The 17442-nt window shown below is 65.6% G+C and overlaps 6 protein-coding genes across 6 annotated transcripts; 4 read left to right on the top strand and 2 right to left on the bottom strand.

Annotated features, from left to right (window-relative positions):
* Positions 1-217: 217 nt before the first annotated feature.
* EMIHUDRAFT_442595 (hypothetical protein) lies at positions 218-1158 on the bottom strand. The gene has a single exon (XM_005782267.1). It carries the CDS (start codon positions 1112-1114, stop codon positions 557-559), a length of 558 nt encoding a protein of 185 aa, XP_005782324.1. The 5' UTR covers positions 1115-1158; the 3' UTR covers positions 218-556.
* Positions 1159-5572: 4414 nt separating this feature from the next.
* On the bottom strand, positions 5573-7414 carry EMIHUDRAFT_442594 (hypothetical protein). Its single transcript, XM_005782266.1, has 5 exons — positions 7075-7414; positions 6604-6735; positions 6312-6533; positions 5951-6229; positions 5573-5877 (listed from the first exon to the last, which is right to left on the bottom strand). Exons 1-5 carry the CDS (start codon positions 7343-7345, stop codon positions 5765-5767), a joined length of 1017 nt encoding a protein of 338 aa, XP_005782323.1. The 5' UTR covers positions 7346-7414; the 3' UTR covers positions 5573-5764.
* Positions 7415-8013: 599 nt separating this feature from the next.
* Positions 8014-10020, top strand: EMIHUDRAFT_233258 (hypothetical protein; the record flags this gene model as incomplete). Its single annotated transcript, XM_005782265.1, has 2 exons — positions 8014-8161; positions 8300-10020. 2 exons carry the CDS (start codon positions 8014-8016, stop codon positions 10018-10020), a joined length of 1869 nt encoding a protein of 622 aa, XP_005782322.1.
* A 580-nt stretch (positions 10021-10600) lies between these two features.
* On the top strand, positions 10601-11069 carry EMIHUDRAFT_365580 (hypothetical protein; the record flags this gene model as incomplete). Its single annotated transcript, XM_005782264.1, has 2 exons — positions 10601-10773; positions 10807-11069. Coding segments are annotated over exons 1-2 (160 nt in total), but the record flags the coding sequence as incomplete, so codon positions are not given.
* Positions 11070-11628: 559 nt separating this feature from the next.
* On the top strand, positions 11629-12287 carry EMIHUDRAFT_233257 (hypothetical protein; the record flags this gene model as incomplete). Its single annotated transcript, XM_005782263.1, has 3 exons — positions 11629-11712; positions 11784-11876; positions 12156-12287. The coding sequence occupies 3 exons, from the start codon at positions 11629-11631 to the stop codon at positions 12285-12287; spliced, it is 309 nt and encodes a 102-aa protein (XP_005782320.1).
* Positions 12288-14318: 2031 nt separating this feature from the next.
* On the top strand, positions 14319-16642 carry EMIHUDRAFT_233254 (hypothetical protein; the record flags this gene model as incomplete). Its single annotated transcript, XM_005782262.1, has 7 exons — positions 14319-14343; positions 14877-15331; positions 15399-15491; positions 15550-15638; positions 15818-15863; positions 16082-16316; positions 16392-16642. The coding sequence occupies 7 exons, from the start codon at positions 14319-14321 to the stop codon at positions 16640-16642; spliced, it is 1194 nt and encodes a 397-aa protein (XP_005782319.1).
* Positions 16643-17442: the final 800 nt, after the last annotated feature.

Here is a 17442-nt window from a genome sequence, read left to right as displayed (position 1 = left end):
AGTGCGAGCCGGCGCGCTGGCTTGCGCGTGCGCACCCCGGCGCTCCGGCCGCGCCCCGCACCCCCGCCGGCGGGAGCGCCGGAGCGCCGCGGCGCCGTCGAGCGTGCACCGCCTGCTCAGCCCCCCGCCCCTCCGCCCAGCCTTCGTGGGGGCTGCGCCATGCACGCGGTCCGTCGAATGGAGAGACTCCAGGTATCAAAACTCCGTCGGCAGGGAGTGTCTGAGAAAGTTTTGCAGAGAGCCACAGGGGGAAAAGAGACACAAAACGATCACGGAATAGACAGCGGGGTGAAGGCGAGCTGTGGCAGCTCGCATCTCACGAACATCAACACGAGGTCGGTGAAGGAGCGATATCAGCGATTGCATCTGGGGCGATCCTCGGCGGCACCGCCCCGCCCAGGCAGCGCTGGGTTGGGGGGCGGCCGCGTCATGTCAGACCGGTGCGTTCGGCGGAGTCTAGGGTAGAGGAGTCGGTCGGGCGCGCGGTGCCGCCTCTGCCTGGCGGGAAGTGTCTCCTTGCTCGCAGGCGAGAGGCGGAACGGCGCGGCGCTTACTGTCACCCGCCCTTCTTGCGGCGACAGATGCCGGCCGAGGAGGAGCTGGAGGCATGGCCCTGCAGCGGGTTGTGCTCCGATGGGCCCTTACCGCGCTCAATCTTTGCGAGGCGCGCAGTCACGCTCTGCTTGTCGGCGGGCAGTTTTGCGGGCGCCTTGCCCGACGCCGGAGCCTCACTCGACGCCGGCGCCTTGCCTGACGCCGGAGCCTTGGCGAGGGCGCTCGTCAGCCGGTCCGGGAGGCTGCTGTCGCTGCAACCGCCGCCGTCGCAGCAAGCGGGAGACGGCGCCGACGCAGCACGCTCCTCCGCGGCGCGCGCCATCCGCTCCTGCTGCACCTGCCTCGCCCGCAGCAGCGCGTCCTCCTTCGCAGCAGCGCCGCCGAGCGTCGAGCCGGAGCGGGAGTGCTGGAGCAGCTGCGCGAGTTGCCACGCGGCGAAGAGAAGGGCGCACGCGAGGGAGATCGGGTATGCTCCGGCAAACTCCGCAGCGCTAGCAAGCATCCCTTCCGCGCCCACCTCAGGTTCCGGCTCGGCGCCAAGGCCGGGCTCAGACTCCATTGGGTATGGGCAAGCCGCAAGGTAGGAAGGGGCAACCGAGTGTGGGCGCCGGAACGGCGGAGAAACCTTCCCGGCTTCTGCGCCGGCCGGCCGGCACCGGCGCACTTTTGCGCCGGCGCCGGCGCACTCTGCGCCGGCGGCGCACTTTTTAACGGCGCACTCTGCGCCGCACCACATAGGGGCTGGCACACCACACACGGACCTAGCACACCGCTACCGTGTGAAAGTGTGACACCCCCAAACCGTAAAAAGCACGAGAAATATACGTACTGGCTGGTGGATCACCATGGAGCGATCATGCACATGCGATATATGCCTTATGCGGGTCATGGACGATGGACGGCGAGAGCTCGCTCTCGTCTCTCACGGAAACACAGGGACGTACACACTAGCGTCGTGGTACACCCCTCACTTAGACAGCGGTGCCGCGGTGGAGGCACCGCGGGCCTCTCCGTCCGCCCCTTGGGCGGGAGGCGGCGGCGGCTGCTGCGGCGTCGGCGGCGTCGGCGGCGGCGGCGGCGGCGGCGGCGGCGGCGACGGCGGCGGCGGCGGCGGCGGCAGCGGCGGAGGGCTCCAGGAGGGGTGCCCGCGTGGTTGGGTTGGTCGGATGGCTTTTTGCCGCGCAGAGGCGCTGCAGATCGGCCAGCGAGAGACTCATGAGCGTCTGGGTTGAGCGTGTGGGGCCCCAAATCTGCGCCGGCGGCGCACGTCTGCGCCGCCGGCGCAGAGTGCGCCGCCGGCGCCGGCGGAGAAAACGGCGCACTTTTGCTCGCACCAAATACGCGTTTTGCATGGGTTTCGCGCCCCACGGCCGGCCCAGTTCGCCGCCCGGCCCGCCCGTCAGCCCGCCGCCTACGGTGCCCACCCCGCGCCCCCGGAGCCCGAAAACGGGGCGCCGCGAGCTCGCGACGCCGAGTTTTCCTCGAAATCACACCACCTAGTGGTTGCCCCTTCCTCCGGGGCTCTGCGCAAGGGTTCTCGAGGTATGGGCAAGCCACCGACACCCGAAGATCACTACCTATGCGCTATGGGGGACTCGAGATGTGGACTCGGTGAAGAAAATTGTTCTTCAGGCCGCTCATGCGGCCCGATGGGGAGGAACGGGGCGGACTACGAGGATCGGCCTCTCACACCGCCCTTCCTTGCAGCGAGCCCCCTCCAACCCACCGGCGCTAGGTCTCGGGTTTGACGCATGGGGTCACTTCTGTGAACTAGCCGGGGCAGTCGGAGAAAGGGGGGCAAGCAACTCCGTGCACTGACGGTCGGCCGTCAGAAAACACGCCTGCGTGATCGCGTCACACCAATCCTCGCTACCCAACGCGGCGGGCCAAAGGACAAAGGATATCCACCTCGCTCGAGAACCTAGAGAAATTGTTCTTTGTTTAATGAATTGAACTCGGTGGCACGGCACCTTGCCTTCTCTTTTTTAGCGAGCGAGAATGACTGTCGCAGCGTCGTCGGTCGCTCCGTCCGTTCTCGACTGCCCGTGTGTGCTGTGCGTGCCCTGTATTCTTGTGTGAGGACAAAGTCGCAAACAGGACGGGCTGCGGCGGGCACTTCCCTCGCAAGTGCCGGTGGCAGTCGCGGACGCCACGCAGCCGATCGGCCGACGAATCCGCCACAATGGGGTCGGCCGTCATGGGCGGAGTGCTCCTCGCCGCGTTGAGCCAGCTCGCAGGCATCGACGCACGAAAGCGTCTCTCTGCTCTGCCAGACCGGCTGGTGGGCATGAGAAGCACAGGAGGAGGACGGCCTACCACCACTAACCGCATCGCTCACTGGTGACCAGCCGCCTCCCGACGCGGCTCACACACACGCATACCGTGGACCCAATGCACACGCATGCCTGGCCTCGGCCTTGCCCCTGATGACCGCTCACCTCCTCCTTCGCAGCCTCTCTGGGTCGGCGAGGACCCTCTGGCATCCGGTTGTCTACCAAAACTACCTCAAGCACGTGAGCTCTTAGGACGCCGCCGCGGCACAGCCAAACCCGGAGATCCACGGCCCCCAAGTCTAGTGAATTGGCTGATGCCCTCCGACCGCCGCCCCTGTCCTTGCAAGACAGCCACCAAAGCGCCCCCGTGCGCTGCGCCGTCGCAGGCAATCAAGCCACTCAATGCGCCGTCGGACGTCTTCGTGGTGCTCGCAGAGAACGCGTCCTCGCCTGAGGTGCGACGAGCGCTGCGTACGCTGCAGCCGCGCCAGGTTTCCTCCCTCCCGCCCGCTTGCCGTTTGCGATCCTCAGTCAAACTCTTCGGTCCCTTCCCACGACCCCTAGTCATGGCCTGATCCTCGCGAGGCCCTAAGCTCGCGTCGCTGGTCCTCCAGGTCATCGTCTCCGGGGCGAGTGAGCAGTACTCGCGCTGGCCAGAGTGCCTGCGCCTGATCCGAGAGGCGGAGGCGGCAGACGGAGTCGCATACTCGCACGTCATCAAGACGCGCCCAGATATCGCCGTCCTCGAGGACATGCCGCCAGCCACCACGCTACCCGGTCCCAACGGCATGTGGGCGCACCCTTACGGCGGCGAACTCGGCCCGATCGCATACGACCACGACAAGTCGCCGGCGGAGCAGCAGGAGCAGCGCAATGACTGGTACGCTGAGCAGCGCGAGAGCGGCATCTCCGTGTCCGACCTCTTTCTCGTCCTCGGCCGCAGCGCCGCCGACGGCATCCTGATGGCCAACTCTTCCAGATGGTGGCTCGGCTTCTTCCCCGAGGGCCACCTCCTGCCGATGTCGGCCCAGGTGCCAACTCCCCGAGAGAGTTGCAGACGGCCACAGCAGATGACCTAATCGCCAATGAACGCCGCGGCTAGGCCCGCCTCCGAGCTCTACACCACGGTCGGCGCGTGCAGCACTGCGACCTCCCCGGACACGACCTCACCTGCGATGTCCTGGCGCCAGTCGATCCGGCGGCGGGGCCCGCCACCTGCGAGGCTGCCTGCGGGCGCCACGCTGCCTCCGCCCCTCCCGGACGAGGGTGCAACGCGTGGACTTATGTGCCCGACTCGCCGGCACTGCGCTATCTCGTACCTGCCGGAGAGGTGAGCGATCGAGCCCCAACTGGTCGCAGTTAGGGGAGCGGTAGCCACGCCCGTTTCGGCGACGCATTCAGGCTTCGTTAGGGCGAGACACTTCTGCATCCCTCTTTCCCTCCACCCTCCCAGGCGCGCTGCTGCCTCAAAAGCTACACCAGCGACATACCCCTATGCCTCGACCGCAGCGACACTGCATCGGGCCTTAGCGTTGACTTCGCCGAACGACTGCGCCGCATCTGGCACCTCCGTACCCGGCTTTGCGGCTCGCGCGCTTGGATTGAGGAATGTACGATGCACGTTGCGGCGCGGCTGCCCTCTTACAGCCTCGAGCGAGCGCCAAGCGCGTCTTCTCACGTCACCGCCTCTGCGAGCAGGCGCACGTGCTCAACATCACCCTCGAGGCGCTCCCCGTGGAGGTGCGGATGGTCCGCGACTACGGCGCTTGTCTGCAAAAGTCGGCGCCGCACTATCGGTTCAACTCGATTTGCTTGCCGATGTCGTCTTGAGCATCACGGCCACTTTGCATGTCCACAGCTGGAGCTGCCAAAGAATGGCGATTGCCAACGCCGAGCGAGGGAATCCTCTCGGCTGGCATCCCAATCGCATTTAACGCGCGCACACGGCGCGAATTGTGAGCTGGTGGCGGCGTGTATCGGTCAGCGCGCACCGCGCATCGGCGCGACTCGCGCGAGAGCGACGCACCCCGAAATATTATAGAGCCGCACAGAGTCTATGTGTGTGGGACACAGCCCACACACCCCGCGCGCGCACACACATCTGTGAATTTGTGTGAGCTCTGTGTCCTGACTTGCCAACAATGTACCTACTCCCTTAAAATGTAGGTAAACGAAAAAAGTAGCGCCCAATTGCAGCTGCCTCTGGAAGGCACCGAGAGGTAAATAGTCAAAATCAAGGTTTTTTGTAACGCGAGCTGTGCCACAGTGAAATGGAACTAGCTCTACGCGTGAAGCAGCGCGGGTGGAAACCAAGGAACAAGGAGGGCGCCGCTGGTAAAGCCGTAGCTCCTCCACCGCGTCGAAAACGGGCAAAAGCGCAAGCGCTGGGAGGCAGGTTTCGTTTTATCTTCGGCTCGACGGCGTTCGGAAAAAACTGTTCAAGTCTTAAAGGCAAAACACAACGCTCTGCGGTTGGTGCACCCCTCACACTGACACATTCCCCTCATCCCCTGCCCTTGGCTGAGCACATCTACCTGCGAGCTAGCATCTCCGCATTTTCTCTTCCAGTCATCCGCCCGCGCCGCGCGCCATCTCTGGGCGTCTAGTGCAGCCACTGACAGAGCTATTCCGAAGGAGTGGTCGACGCCTCGCCTAGAGTTCGGGTGGACTTGCCGCACTGCTTAGCCCCCGGCGACGGCGCGGTTCGGGTTACCGCATACCGGCTGTGATTTTTAGGTTACTGTACAAGCCATTACGCAAAAGCATGCGCGTCGGTCAGCTGGGCCATCCATCAATGGGGTTCTCTCTACACATGCCTCGATCGCGGCTATGACCTACGGGGAGTGTGACCCACTTGCCCCGGTGCATTATGTGCGTCATCAGACACGACGTCCATCTTGGCGTACTCGGGTGTTCCTGCAGTGTTCTCTTGCGTGTCACGGCGCAGAGCCTCCGAGAGGTAAACCGAGCCGCGAGTAGCCGGTCGGCTGCACGCCCCAGCCTTTGCCGAGGAGGGCCGTCTCGAGGCAGCGCGCCAGCAGCTGGTGGCCTACGCGGGGCTACGCGCGCCTCGTGCCTCTCGGTGCCGGCGCCGCGAGGGTCGGGGTTGCTGACGGGGCGGCCTTCGGGGTTCGGGTGGAGCCGGTCAGGCATCAGTCGCACCACGACCTCCTCTGCCTCCTCCTCGCCGCCCTCCCGCCGCCCGCCGCCCGCACGGAAGGGGCCGCCGCAATCGACGTAAGAGACGCGGCCAGGGAAGTCGACACTTAGCCGACCGCCGCCGGCCTCCTCACGCAGCCGCTGGTTGACCTTCTCCACCGCGGGCATGAAGGAGCGGAACGGCGCACCTCTGCGGTCGCAGCGCGGCGGGCAGAGGCGCGGGAGCAGCTCGGCCCCGTCGCCTACCGGCCGAGGTCGAGCCGAGATTGGACGCAGCTCCCGCGTCGAGATTGCGAGCGGCAGTGTCGCGAGCGGCAGTGTGGCCTCGCGGCAGCAGAGCGCAGAGCAGCAGGCGGCCGCGGCTGCGCCGCAGGTACTCGCGCGCGACGGCGAGCACTCCCTCCGCCGTCGGGCCGGGCAGGTGCCCCGCGCCGAGGTTGTTGGTGCCGATCATCACGACGGCGGTGAGGGCGCCGTCCGACGCGAGCGGCGGAGGGAGCTCGCCCCCGTCGCCCAGCCGCCAAAGCAGGTGCTGCGTCTGGTCGCCTGCTCGCGGGCCGGCAGGTGTGAAGAGAGACGCGGCCGTCCAGCCGCCGCAGCTGCTGCGTCTGGCCGCCCGAGATTGCGAGCACAGCCGGCGAGGGCCACCGCCGCGCCAGGGTCTGTGCGAGCACCGCGGGCGTGCCGTTGGCGCGGCCTGCGGGAGTGCCGTACGACGTGCCGCGCCAAGACTCGGTGATGGAGTCGCCTGCAGAGGAGGAGGTGGCGCGACGACTGCGGCCGACGGACCAGGCCGAAGTGTGTGCCTGTGTGTGTGCCTGTGTGTGCCTGTGTGTGCCTGTGAGTGTGTGTGTGTGTGTGCCTGTGTGCCCGTGTGTGTGTGTGTGTGTGTGTGTGTGTGTGTGTGTGTGTGTGTGTGTGTGTGTGTGTGTGTGTGTGTGTGTGTGTGTGTGTGTGTGTGTGTGTGTGTGTGTGTGTGTGTGTGTGTGTGTGTGTGTGTTGTGTGGTGTGTGTGTGTGTGTGTGTGTGTGTGTGTGTGTGTGTGTGTGTGTGTGTGTGTGTGTGTGTGTGTGTGTGTGTCATTCACCCCAGAGCGCGAGCGAGCCCTTGCCCGGCGAAGCAGTGTGTGCTGCCGCTTCACTCGCCAGCACGGCCTGCCATCTGAACCACTTCGCGAGTTGTGCCGCAGATCGAGCGCTACGCTGAGTGCGTGGGCTCGCCACGTCCGGCTGCTCCTCCTTCTGCGAGCCGACGAGAAGCCAGAGGCCGGAGCCGGCCGCGAAGCTGGCGAGAAGGAGGCAGGTGGCGCGTGGCGGCCGCACAGCGCCACCGCTGGCGAGAGCCGAGTAGGCAGGCATCCAGAGTCCGAGGCGGCAGTGGGACTGGGACGGGGGCGGCGGGGAGGGACAGGCGCCGAAGTGTCTTCTGAAAACTCGGAGTGGGACGCCCAACACTGCGGCAGCGGCAGCGGCAGCCGGCCGGGGCGACGGCGAAGTTTCTTTTTCCTCGCTTTCGCAGCGAATTTTTTTTCGGACCAGAGCGAGATGTGGAGTGCTGGGGGGGGCGACAGGGAGGATATGGCCTTGAGTTATGTGTACGCCGACTCAGGGTGTGTGGCAGCCCGCTGGCTGTGTGTCTTGTGAGCTTTTGTGTCTGTGTGTCGCTCGTGCGTGTCGTCATCATCTGTCTTGCGTCCACCCATACCGCGTCGGTGTCCAGTCCGAGCCTGGCTGTTCTTCACCTTTCTACCTACCTACCTACCGAGATGGATGAAGAGGAGGGCCGCAGTTGGCTCCGCAAGCAGGTACACACACTTGCCCCCTCGCCCCACGCGGCGTGCGTCCCCCGCCCGAAAATGAATGAAGAGGAACCCGCGCCCGACCTCGCGTCTACTTGGGTTTGTCCGCGACACATCGCGAAGCTACAGGCCCTTTTCCGCGGCGGCACGGGGTGCCCACGCAATATCACCGCCGGCGCGTGATCCGAGCCGAGACTCTCCTCGTGTGAGATACGGACCAGAGCGACGATGCGCGGACCTCGCGAGACCCTGAGCGGCGAGCTTATGTGCGCGTGTGGTTTGTACGGCCGCGAACTCAACTTTGAAGCTGCCCGTGCAGCTTTGGCTGCCGGCGCCTGGGTTGACGGGGAAGCAGGCGTCCTGTCGCAGCGAGACTGTGAGCACTATCACCCGCTGTCGCTTGCCGTCAAGAACGGACACGCAGGCCTCGTGGAGCTGCTCCTCAACGCTGGCGCGACGATCTTGCCTCGCAAAGTGGGTTACTCAGAGTACCCGCCTGCGCATGAGTATGCAGTCCAGGAAGGCACAGTGTGCCTTGCTTTCGAAGCACGGAAGCTGTGTGTGGCTCAGCTCCTGCTTCGCGCACTCAAGGCTGGACTGCCGGCGACACGCGGCGCGTACCGAGACGCCGTGTATGACTCGCTGCTTCTCGCGTCGCGTGGGGAACGGGGCTTTGGCGCCGATATTCTCGCGTTCCTCGTGCGTGGCGACTGGCTTCGAGCCGTGTGTGCCGATAGCAACGACAGCGCGCCGCTGAAGCTCGAGCCAGCGCTAGAGAAGGCCGCGGAAGCGCACCAGGGAGCCCTCAAATGGGAACGCGAGATGCTGGAGCGTGAGAGCACCAGACCTATCAACGGCATCAAGCTGACGCCGGAGCGGAGGCGCGGCCTTCGCGCGCGCATCTGCGCCCTCGAGTGCGTCGGCGAGCAGCTGCACATTCTGCAGGGCTGCGCTGCAGCTGGCCGCAGCCCGCTGGCCATGGCATCGCTCCGATGGCTGCCCAGGGGCCCCTTCGCCGAGTGGCCGCCTGGGGTCACCTTCCCGGCTGCCTTTCGAGCGCGTGCGAAGGCGCTGCTGCAGTGCGCGCGGCGCGAGGAGAGTGGCTCCCTGCACAAGCTCGATCAGCATCTCCTCGAGCTCGTCATCGCTTCTTTGGCCCTGCGCTACTGGGATGGCGAGCCGACAGCGCTGGCCTCTCGCACAGAGCTCCACCTGCCTTGCGGCGAGACCACCGTTGTCTGCCCGCTTCGAGAGACGTGGGCGCGCGGTGAAGCTCCCTCGGCATTCCACCAGCTCGCAGCGACGCGCTTGCAAGCGAGGCTGCGTGGGCGCGTCTGCAGGCGGAGCGTCTCGCAAGACGAGGAGATCGCCCGCCGCCGCAGCGCTCTTCGCCTGCAGGAGGAGGCGAGGGAAGACGCGGCGTACTGCATCACCGAGGCGGCACTCGATTTCCTGCACCGGCGGCTCTTGCGTCGTTGGGCAGTGCTGTGGGCGCGCATCGAGGGCGCCGCGCTCGAGAGAGAGATCGCACGCCACGTGGCGGATCGCGACCTTCTCGCTTTCGCACTGGTCGCACGCGCTTTTCGCGCGGCGCAGCAGGCCACCGGGCGGGCGCTCACCCCGTCACGTCCGAGCGACTTCCTGCGCAGTCCGCGCATGCTGGAGTGGGGCGTCTCGCTCGGCTGTCCGCCGCTCGTTCGTCTGGGAGATCAGCTGCCTCCATGGTATCTCATCGCCAACTTCCCACGCTTCTTGAGCGGGCGCGAGCCGTCCTATCTCTTCCAGTCGCTGACATTCACGCGGCGCGAGCTGTACGGCGGGCGGGCCCGGCTGAAGACCGACGAGAATGGACGCGCTGATCAGGCCGGCAACTTCCGCCGCACGCTGACAGAGACGGAATGGCATCAGGCTGCACTCGCGTGCCCGTCGGTGTACTTCAAGAACCCGAGCAGCCGTGATCACGTGCACCCCCCTCGAACGCGCAAAAGGTTTGAAGCAGCGCGAAACGACTTCTTCACCGTGCGCGAGTTGCTCGCTGCTCTCCGCACATGGGAGTTCTCGGGCGGGGCACACTATACGTCGCCGCACACGCGGTACCATGGCATGTTCGCCCGTGAGTGGGCAGGGGAGTGGGGCGACGAGCTTTTGCACACGGACGGAGACGGCGGCTACTCGCTATCGTGGGAGATCGAGTACGAGTGCCCGGCGGATGACATCGTCACCTCGTTCGCTTGATAGAGGTCGGTTGATACAGCGCACTGGAGCAGCATTGGGTTGGCTACTCGTGTCCTTTTTTTCGGCGTTTCGTTTTTCTTTCCCAATGGCTCCGGTGGTGAGCCAGGTGCGGCTCTACAGCCTCGACAAACAGGCCAGCGCTGTCTCGTTGCTCAGCTCCACTCCCGAGGTTCCTGCCGCCTATCTTTTCTTCTGCGGTGAGGGGCCGGGGGGCGGAGCTTAAGGGTTTGTCCGGTGGGGGGGCTTAAGGGTTTGTCCGGTGGGGGGGGGCGGGGCGGGGCTGAGCGGGGTGGATCGGGTCGGGTCGGGGCGGGGCGGGGCTTGGCCCGCACAAGCTTACCACCCAAGACTGCTTTCAGACGATAACGCCAATTTCCCCTCAACCTGCGCAAATCGTGACCTGCGCAACTCGCGGACCCGAGGAGTCTGGAGCTTCAGCTGGCGAATCATGCCGCTCTCGGCACAGAAGCAGCGCGAGCGCCGCGCCGCGCCGCGCGCTGCCGAGGCTCAGGACGCGGCTCGCGGGCAGCGCAACCGCCCGGCGCCGAGCCGGTGCTAGGCCGCCTCCGCTGCGCCTGCTTCCTTGCGCGCCGCTGGACGTCGGCCGAGAAGACCGCTTCCCTCTGGGGACCCGACTCCGCGAAGATCGCGCGCGCGTCGTGAGTGGCGGCGCGCGCGCGATCTCCGTTCCCGGGCACGCCGGTCGCAGTGGCATGGGCTCCCAGGCTCAAAAGCGCTCCCGTCAACAGCGAGCGAGCGCCACCGCTGCTCTTCCTCCCGCCGCCGCTGCTCCTCCTCCCGCCGCCGCTCACCGAGACCCGCCGCCGCCGCCGCCGCCGCCGCCGCCGCCTCGCGCCTCGCCTCCGTCACCGCCGCCCTCCATCTCGCAGCGGCGCGTCCCTCTGATGGCGCGGGCGCCTCGCTCACCGGCGCCTCGCCGCCGCCCCCCCCCCCTTCTCGCGCCGCTCCGCTCGTGGCCGCCGCCTCCCCTGTCAATGCCGCCGCCTCGCCTGTCATCCCGCCGCCCGCACCACCGCCGCCACCGCCTCGCGCCTCGCCGCCGCCGCCACCGACCGCCCTCCCCTGCGCCGCGCTGAGCGCGGTGCAGGGGGTGAGCCCCCGCTGCGCAGCCTCACCGTAGTGCACTGCGCTCTCTGCGCCCCTGACGATTAGTGAGGAGGTGGTGTTGCACAGCAATCAGCATGGAGCTCGGCGAGCGTTTAGCGAGCCCCTCAGCTAGTAGAGGGAAGAAGGGAGGGAGGGGCGTGTTCCGTGTTTCGTTCTAAATTGATGAGAGGACTAGCACTCACCGCCCGCACACTGCCGCCCATCCCTCCAAACGGGCTTCTTGGGTGGAAAGAGATGCCACCGGCGGCTTCCCCGGTTACTCAGATCAAAAAGGTCTGGTTCCGGCAAACAAAAGGGAAATCAGCGGGTCCCCAGCAATGGCGGGGTGCGGCTCTACAGCCTCGACAACAGGCCAGAGACTCCCATGGACGCGACCACCTATCTGCGCGTCCAACTGTGCGGCCTCACCGCACCGGCGCACCCTCTCTGCCCATCTCAGACGCTCACTACTCTCGCAGATCGTTCGATGCTGCTGCGCCCATGCACCTCGACGCCGCGCGATTCCTGCTCGCCGTGACGCGCGCCCGCGTGGCGCTGACCGGCGACGTCGGCGCTGCTGATCCGGTGAGCGATGCATGTACGACACACGGACGATGTTGCTTGTGCATCGGCACACTCGCACTTCCTTCACTCAGGTCGCGCTGGTCCACTATGACCACGAGCGGCTCGAGGCCACCCTCCGCGTCCCCGAGCGGCGCGCTGCCGCCGACGCCACCGCCCACCGCCGCGTACCGCATCCACTGAGACTGCTTTTCACCGCCTTCCTCATATGACCTTTGGCGAGCCTCCCTCGGAAGCCGCAACGCCACTCACCGCCAGCCCAGCCTCGTCTCGTGCACCCAGCCCCGTGCCCACAGGGCGCAACCCCAGCCCTGTGCCCACGGCGCTGCGCCTCCATCGCGCCCCGCAGGAGCGCGGCACAGCTACGCAGTGCGCTCACGGTGGGTGTGGCAGCACCGCGCCCTTGCCGCGAGCCGCATCTCCTCACCCCGCGTGTGCGTGAGCAGGTGCTGCGGGAGGTGGAGCAGGCCGCCTGCCGCGCCAGGGTGCTAGTGGAGGCGTCTTCGCTCGCCAGCCTCGCAGCGGACAGCAGGGGCTTTCTACGCAGAATGGCGGTCGTGGCAGAGAGCGAGAGGTGACGCAACTGACAGGGTTATTCTATCGGACTTATACGGAATGTCGTGTGGAGCGGAGACTACGCACATATAGCAGCGAGTTACATATTGATTGCGCTCATCACGGTTCACGGCGTACGAGAACACGAGCAAGCGGAGCGGGACGAAAACGAAAAAAAAGCTGAAGGGTGCGCGCGCGCGGTCCCGACGCGTGTCTCGTCACAGCACTTGGAGCTCACACACGCGAAAAAAACAGTCCGTCACACACGACACACCAAAAACATGGACTCAGCGCGCCACGCGTACCTGGCACGACACAAGCCGGTGGTGGCAAAGCGCGAAGGGGCCTTACAGTGGGGCTGATGCTTGTCCGGTCGTTCAGGTCTCCTGCAGAGTATACTGTTGAAAGCCGCACACACGCCGCGGCGCTGTGGCGGTCGCAGCGGCGGGGAACGTGTGGCTGTGCCGGAGGGGAACTGAATACCTCAGTGGGCACGGTCTTTCTGCAGCGCTGCAGCCGGTCGATGCTGCCGGGTCGGGCCACGCCGCGCTCATTCTGGCCGTGCATGTACGGGTGGGGTCGGGCCAACTGCTCAGCTGATGGCACACGTCCATTCGCACCGGTTTGCATGCCGTACACCGCGCTGGATCTGGATGGATGGGGGCGCTGGCGGTCGCTGCATCCACCGAGGCCGCAGCCTTCACCATCAGTATAGCCAGCACGCGCCTGGCAGAGCGGTGGTGTACCGCGCGCAGAAGCAATAGCGCGCCGAGCGCAATGGTGGCAACGAGCCCTTCGGCGGCACCTCCCGACGCGCGCGACACAGCGGAGAGCGGCTCGGGCATGGACGGCGTACGGCGCGAGCGGGGCTCCGGCGGGGCCCGACGTGCACGCGCGGCTGCAAGTTGCCCGTCGCCCGGGAACGAAGGCGCGTCAACACACCGGCCCGGGGGGGCGTGTGGCCGGGTGTTTCTTGCCGACCCGCTGTGTGCGGTGGCGGGAAGCCTGGCGAGTAGAGGCCCCGCCCACCCAGGGTACCCTCTCCGAGGACCCATTTGGAGACTCTCGGCTCTGCTCCATTTGGAGACTCGCCATTTGGAGACTCGCCGGGCGGGGCTCTGCTCCTAGAGACCTACCTCGAGAGCGCGTGCGTGTGCCTCTACTCGCCCGGGGGCGGGCCCCTGCACACAGCTGGGACGACGGCATGGAGTTGCTGGGGGGCTGCTGTGGAAAGAATTTGTGGAACGAATTTTACAACGGCCAACGCTCCCTCTCACGACACTGGGCACGGGAATGGCGCGCACTGGCACCAACACGCTGTGAAAAAAGCTTTCGTCATTGCTAGCGGCATTGTCTGTCGCTGCTCGCCCCTGCACCAGAGAGAGAAAAGGCCGGCGCGCCACCGCAGCTCACCGATGGAGCTTGCGGAGCGGACACCAGCGAGGGAGGGCGAGACGATCGAGGGGTCCCGTACCATGCGGAACCGACCCTATCCAGTGCTCAAGTGCTCATGGCCTATGCCATATATTAGACATTTAGGGAAGATTTACAGATTCCTCGGAATCTGACATATTTTCTTCACTCGGCGAGCGGCAGATTACTCGGAATCGAACAAAATTTTAGATTACTCGGACTCGGCCGTGGGCTTCCATGGACAATACGAGGGAACTCGGGTGGATGTTGGCATGACATGCCAAGAGGGCCTCCTGCTGTGCCTATGGCGCCCACGGGCGCCACGACAAGCGGGGGTTCAAGTGTGAGCGACGACCGGGAGACGAGCCGCTCTCGCCTAACGGCCAGCGCTGCTTCGTCGGCCCGCCTCATACGAACCTGAAAATCCAAACCAACATCGTATGTGTCCATGTCGTCGCGCCGCGAGGGACCCCCCGGGTCCGGCGCGGAGCGACGGGAAGCCCACAGAAACAAAGCCTCCAGCTAATAGACTCCGTGTTATCCTCCAGATGAGGAAGTGTCTATCTAACAGGCGCAGAGGCGGGGGCGAAGAGGGGCGCAGCTGCGAGCCTAGCTCCAACTGATCCAAGCTCGATAGATGAATGAACCGAAACGTTCATCCCTCTGGTTTTTGTGTGAGTGAGTACACACACTCACACACACTCTCTCTGGTTTTCAGTTTCCACACCGGATTTTTTGAGCTAGCCTTCGTTGTTAATTAATTAGGAACAAGCGAAGGCACACACAACATGAAGCCAAACACATGATTGCACGCACCGCACCGCACCCCGCACCCGCGCCCGCCGCCCCCCCACCGCCCCGCCTAGGTGAAAGAGATGAGGAGATGACAGCGCAGAGAGATTTTCTTTTTGAGCTAGACTTCGTTGTTAATAGGAACAAGCGAAGGCACACACGACATGACGCCAAACACACGATTGCACGCACCGCACCGCACCTCGCACCCGCGCCCGCCGCCCCCCCGACCCCCGCCCCGCCTAGGTGGGAAAGAGATGAGGAGATGGGACAGCGAAGGAGGAGCCCAAACACGTATGGGAGGTTTCGTTGATGCGTCACGCTGGCCGGCGGCTCGCCGGTCTTTTTGTTTTTGCTCTTTTTGCTCTGATCATCTCTCTCGAACACTCTGTCTATGCTCGCCGCAGCATCCATGCTCAGCATCGCCAATACCGTCACTCACGTGGTTGGAGGGGATGGCCTGGACTTCTGGACCGACGACTCAGGCTATTGCAAGACAATCGTGGGCGAGTCGGAGGGCGTGCACCGCCCGGCAGGATTTGCTCGGCTCCACACGGCCGTCGGCGACCGCCTCTCCTTCACATTTTCGACACATCACGACCTCTGGAGCCTCGCCTCGCTCGAGGCCCTCGAGGCGTGCGACTTTGCCGGAGCCACGCTACTCGCCAACAGAATGGGCGGCGGCGGTTGCGACGACGAGGCTGACCTGGCCTGCATGGAGGCTGCGACGCCGTTTGTGCTCCGCGTCAACAATTCTGAGAAAGACCTGTACCTCGCTTGCAACGTGAGCGACCACTGCTTCAACGGGCATTTGCGCCTCGTCGTGCTTATGAGTGAAGAGCGGGGCAGTCGGGGACCGCCGGTGGTGCCTGATTAGGCAGCGCCTCGTCGTGCACACGCATGAGCAGCGGCCGCTGCCCCCGCGCGAGGTGGTGGTCCCCCTCTGGACCGACGACGCCGGGTACTGCAAGCCTCTCCCGCAGGCCTTAATCGCTGGAGAGCACACATGTGACTCCCGGCTGGTGGGGGTCGGGGGCACGCTCCGTCACCGTGCCCCTCTCCCTCCCTCACTTGTCGCAGGTCTTCCCTTGCAACGTCTCCGACCCAGAGACGTGCCAGCACCACGGAGAGCACCATCTAGCACCGGCGGCGTGGCCGCGCGGCTCGAGGTCGCCGCGACGCCAGCCGAGAGGGTGTCCGAGATAGGCACGCACGGCGTCCGGCCGCACGGCCACCGGCGGGAGGGGGGCGGGCTGGCGCCGATCACCGTCCCTCTCGGCCTCGGCGGTGCTCCTCCGGCTCCTCGAGCGACGTGACAAGTACTCAGTCATTACTCACTGGTGAATAGGCACGAGACGTTCGTCATCCGCTACTCGTCACCACAATATGCGACAGTACATCATACTACTCAATGCTGCTTAGGCACGACGCTCGTCTTCCGCTACTCGACACACCACGACGTGTGGGCTCACCCGTCTGCAGGCGCACGTGGCAACCACAGGATCCACCTTAGGATCCACCTTACAGGAAGAGCTAGCACCGGAGGCAGAGGGGAAGGAGCCTGCCTCTCTCGTGACACGTGAGCGCACTGGCCGTCCCTGCGTCGGCAGAGTCCCTCGTCGCGTGCGACTACGAGGGCGCCCGGCTGCTGGCGGGCCGAGAGCACGGCGGAGGGTGCGAGAACGACGCCGACCTCGCCTGCATCGACGCGTCGGTTGGCTTCCGCCTCCGGCCGCGCAGCGTCGGCAAGTGGTTCCTCTCGTGCTCCGTCGGCACCCGCTGCGCCAGAGGGGGTCTCCGCCTGCTGGCCGACCCATTGTCATTGATCGCAGCCCTTCATACAAAAGGTGCGACCGCGCCCCCGGGGGTCGTGCGTGTCTCGCGAAGCAGCGAAGAGAGCTTGTTCGTGCTCACTCCTCCAGGCGACCACTGCGCCAACGGGCAGACGCTCGTCGTCACTGTCGCCGAGCCGGCCCCTCTTGCGCCGAACGGCCTCTACACGTACGCAGACGTCGACCAGCCCGCCCTCATCCCCTCTGCCTTCCCGCTCTTCGCAAGCAGATTCGCCCCCTACCCGGGCTACTTCGGCCCGCTCGCGTCCGTCTCCGGCCAAGTCAGTCGGCTTGCGGCGCGGGGGAGGCTAGATGCGGAAGGGTCGCCACATTCCGACTAGCCATCGAGAGACTACCGGTGAGAGGTCCCGCGGTGCTCGTCCGCTGTATGGTGCTCGTGTCCCTTGCATTCCCCTCGTCTTGACGCGAGATGCGCTGAATACACGGGGCAGCGCCGGTCGAACAGTACCTTACCTTCCCTTACCGTACCTCGAACAGTGGGCTCTGGTCCATGAATCAACCATGCATTCGCTTCTAGGTGGGAGGAAGCCCGGCAACGCTGACGTTCGACTACTCGTTTACCGGCGCTAGAACCCGCCGCGAGGCGACACCGGGGGTGGGCGATGGAGAGAGGCGCCCACAGCGGCCGGAGACCGAGCGTGAATAGGAGTCGACCCGCTGTGCCGAGAACCGCAGGACGCGCAGAACGCGTGCGGCGTCCACGTCCACGCAGGCGGGCGCCGCGCGCCCCACCGCACGCACGCCGGGCTTTGCACTCTCAACGCCGCGGGGCTGCTCTTTCGGCGATGGGATGCTCACTCCCCCCCGGAAGGGAGGACGCTCGCGTTTACCTGCCCGTGACCTCACCTCAGGCACGTCCTGCTCCGACGAGAGCCTCGTGCTCGGGCACTACTTCAAGGTGCCGAGATCTGGTCCGAGATCGAGATCTGGTCGCCTGCCCTCCTCCTCGGCCACTCCTTCTTCAAAAGAGGCTCTGCTCTTGTCCGGGTTGCTCTTGTGTGTCCTCCGCCCACACACACCCTCCCGTCGCACTCTTCGCGGGTGAGCTCGGTCATACACTCGGGTATCCTCGGGCAACCTCGGGTAGCCTCGGGTAGCCTCGGGTAATCTCGGGTGCCCG

The sequence above is a fragment of the Emiliania huxleyi genome (assembly GCF_000372725.1).
Source record: "Emiliania huxleyi CCMP1516 chromosome Unknown EMIHUscaffold_190, whole genome shotgun sequence".
Lineage (NCBI taxonomy): Eukaryota > Haptophyta > Isochrysidales > Noelaerhabdaceae > Emiliania > Emiliania huxleyi.
Note: the sequence above shows the minus strand (reverse complement) of the source record. Positions and strands in the feature narration are given on the sequence as shown.

Coding starts and splice junctions, on each gene's coding strand:
- EMIHUDRAFT_442595 (XM_005782267.1), bottom strand. CDS start 1,114: ATGGAGTCTGAGCCCGGCCTTGGCGCCGAGCCGGAACCTGAGGTGGGC.
- EMIHUDRAFT_442594 (XM_005782266.1), bottom strand. CDS start 7,345: ATGCCTGCCTACTCGGCTCTCGCCAGCGGTGGCGCTGTGCGGCCGCCA. Junction 6,534..6,603: donor GGCTGTGCTCGCAATCTCGG/GCGGCCAGACGC, acceptor GCCCGCGAGCAG/GCGACCAGACGCAGCACCTG. Junction 6,230..6,311: donor CTGCGCTCTGCTGCCGCGAG/GCCACACTGCCG, acceptor CTCGGCCGGTAG/GCGACGGGGCCGAGCTGCTC.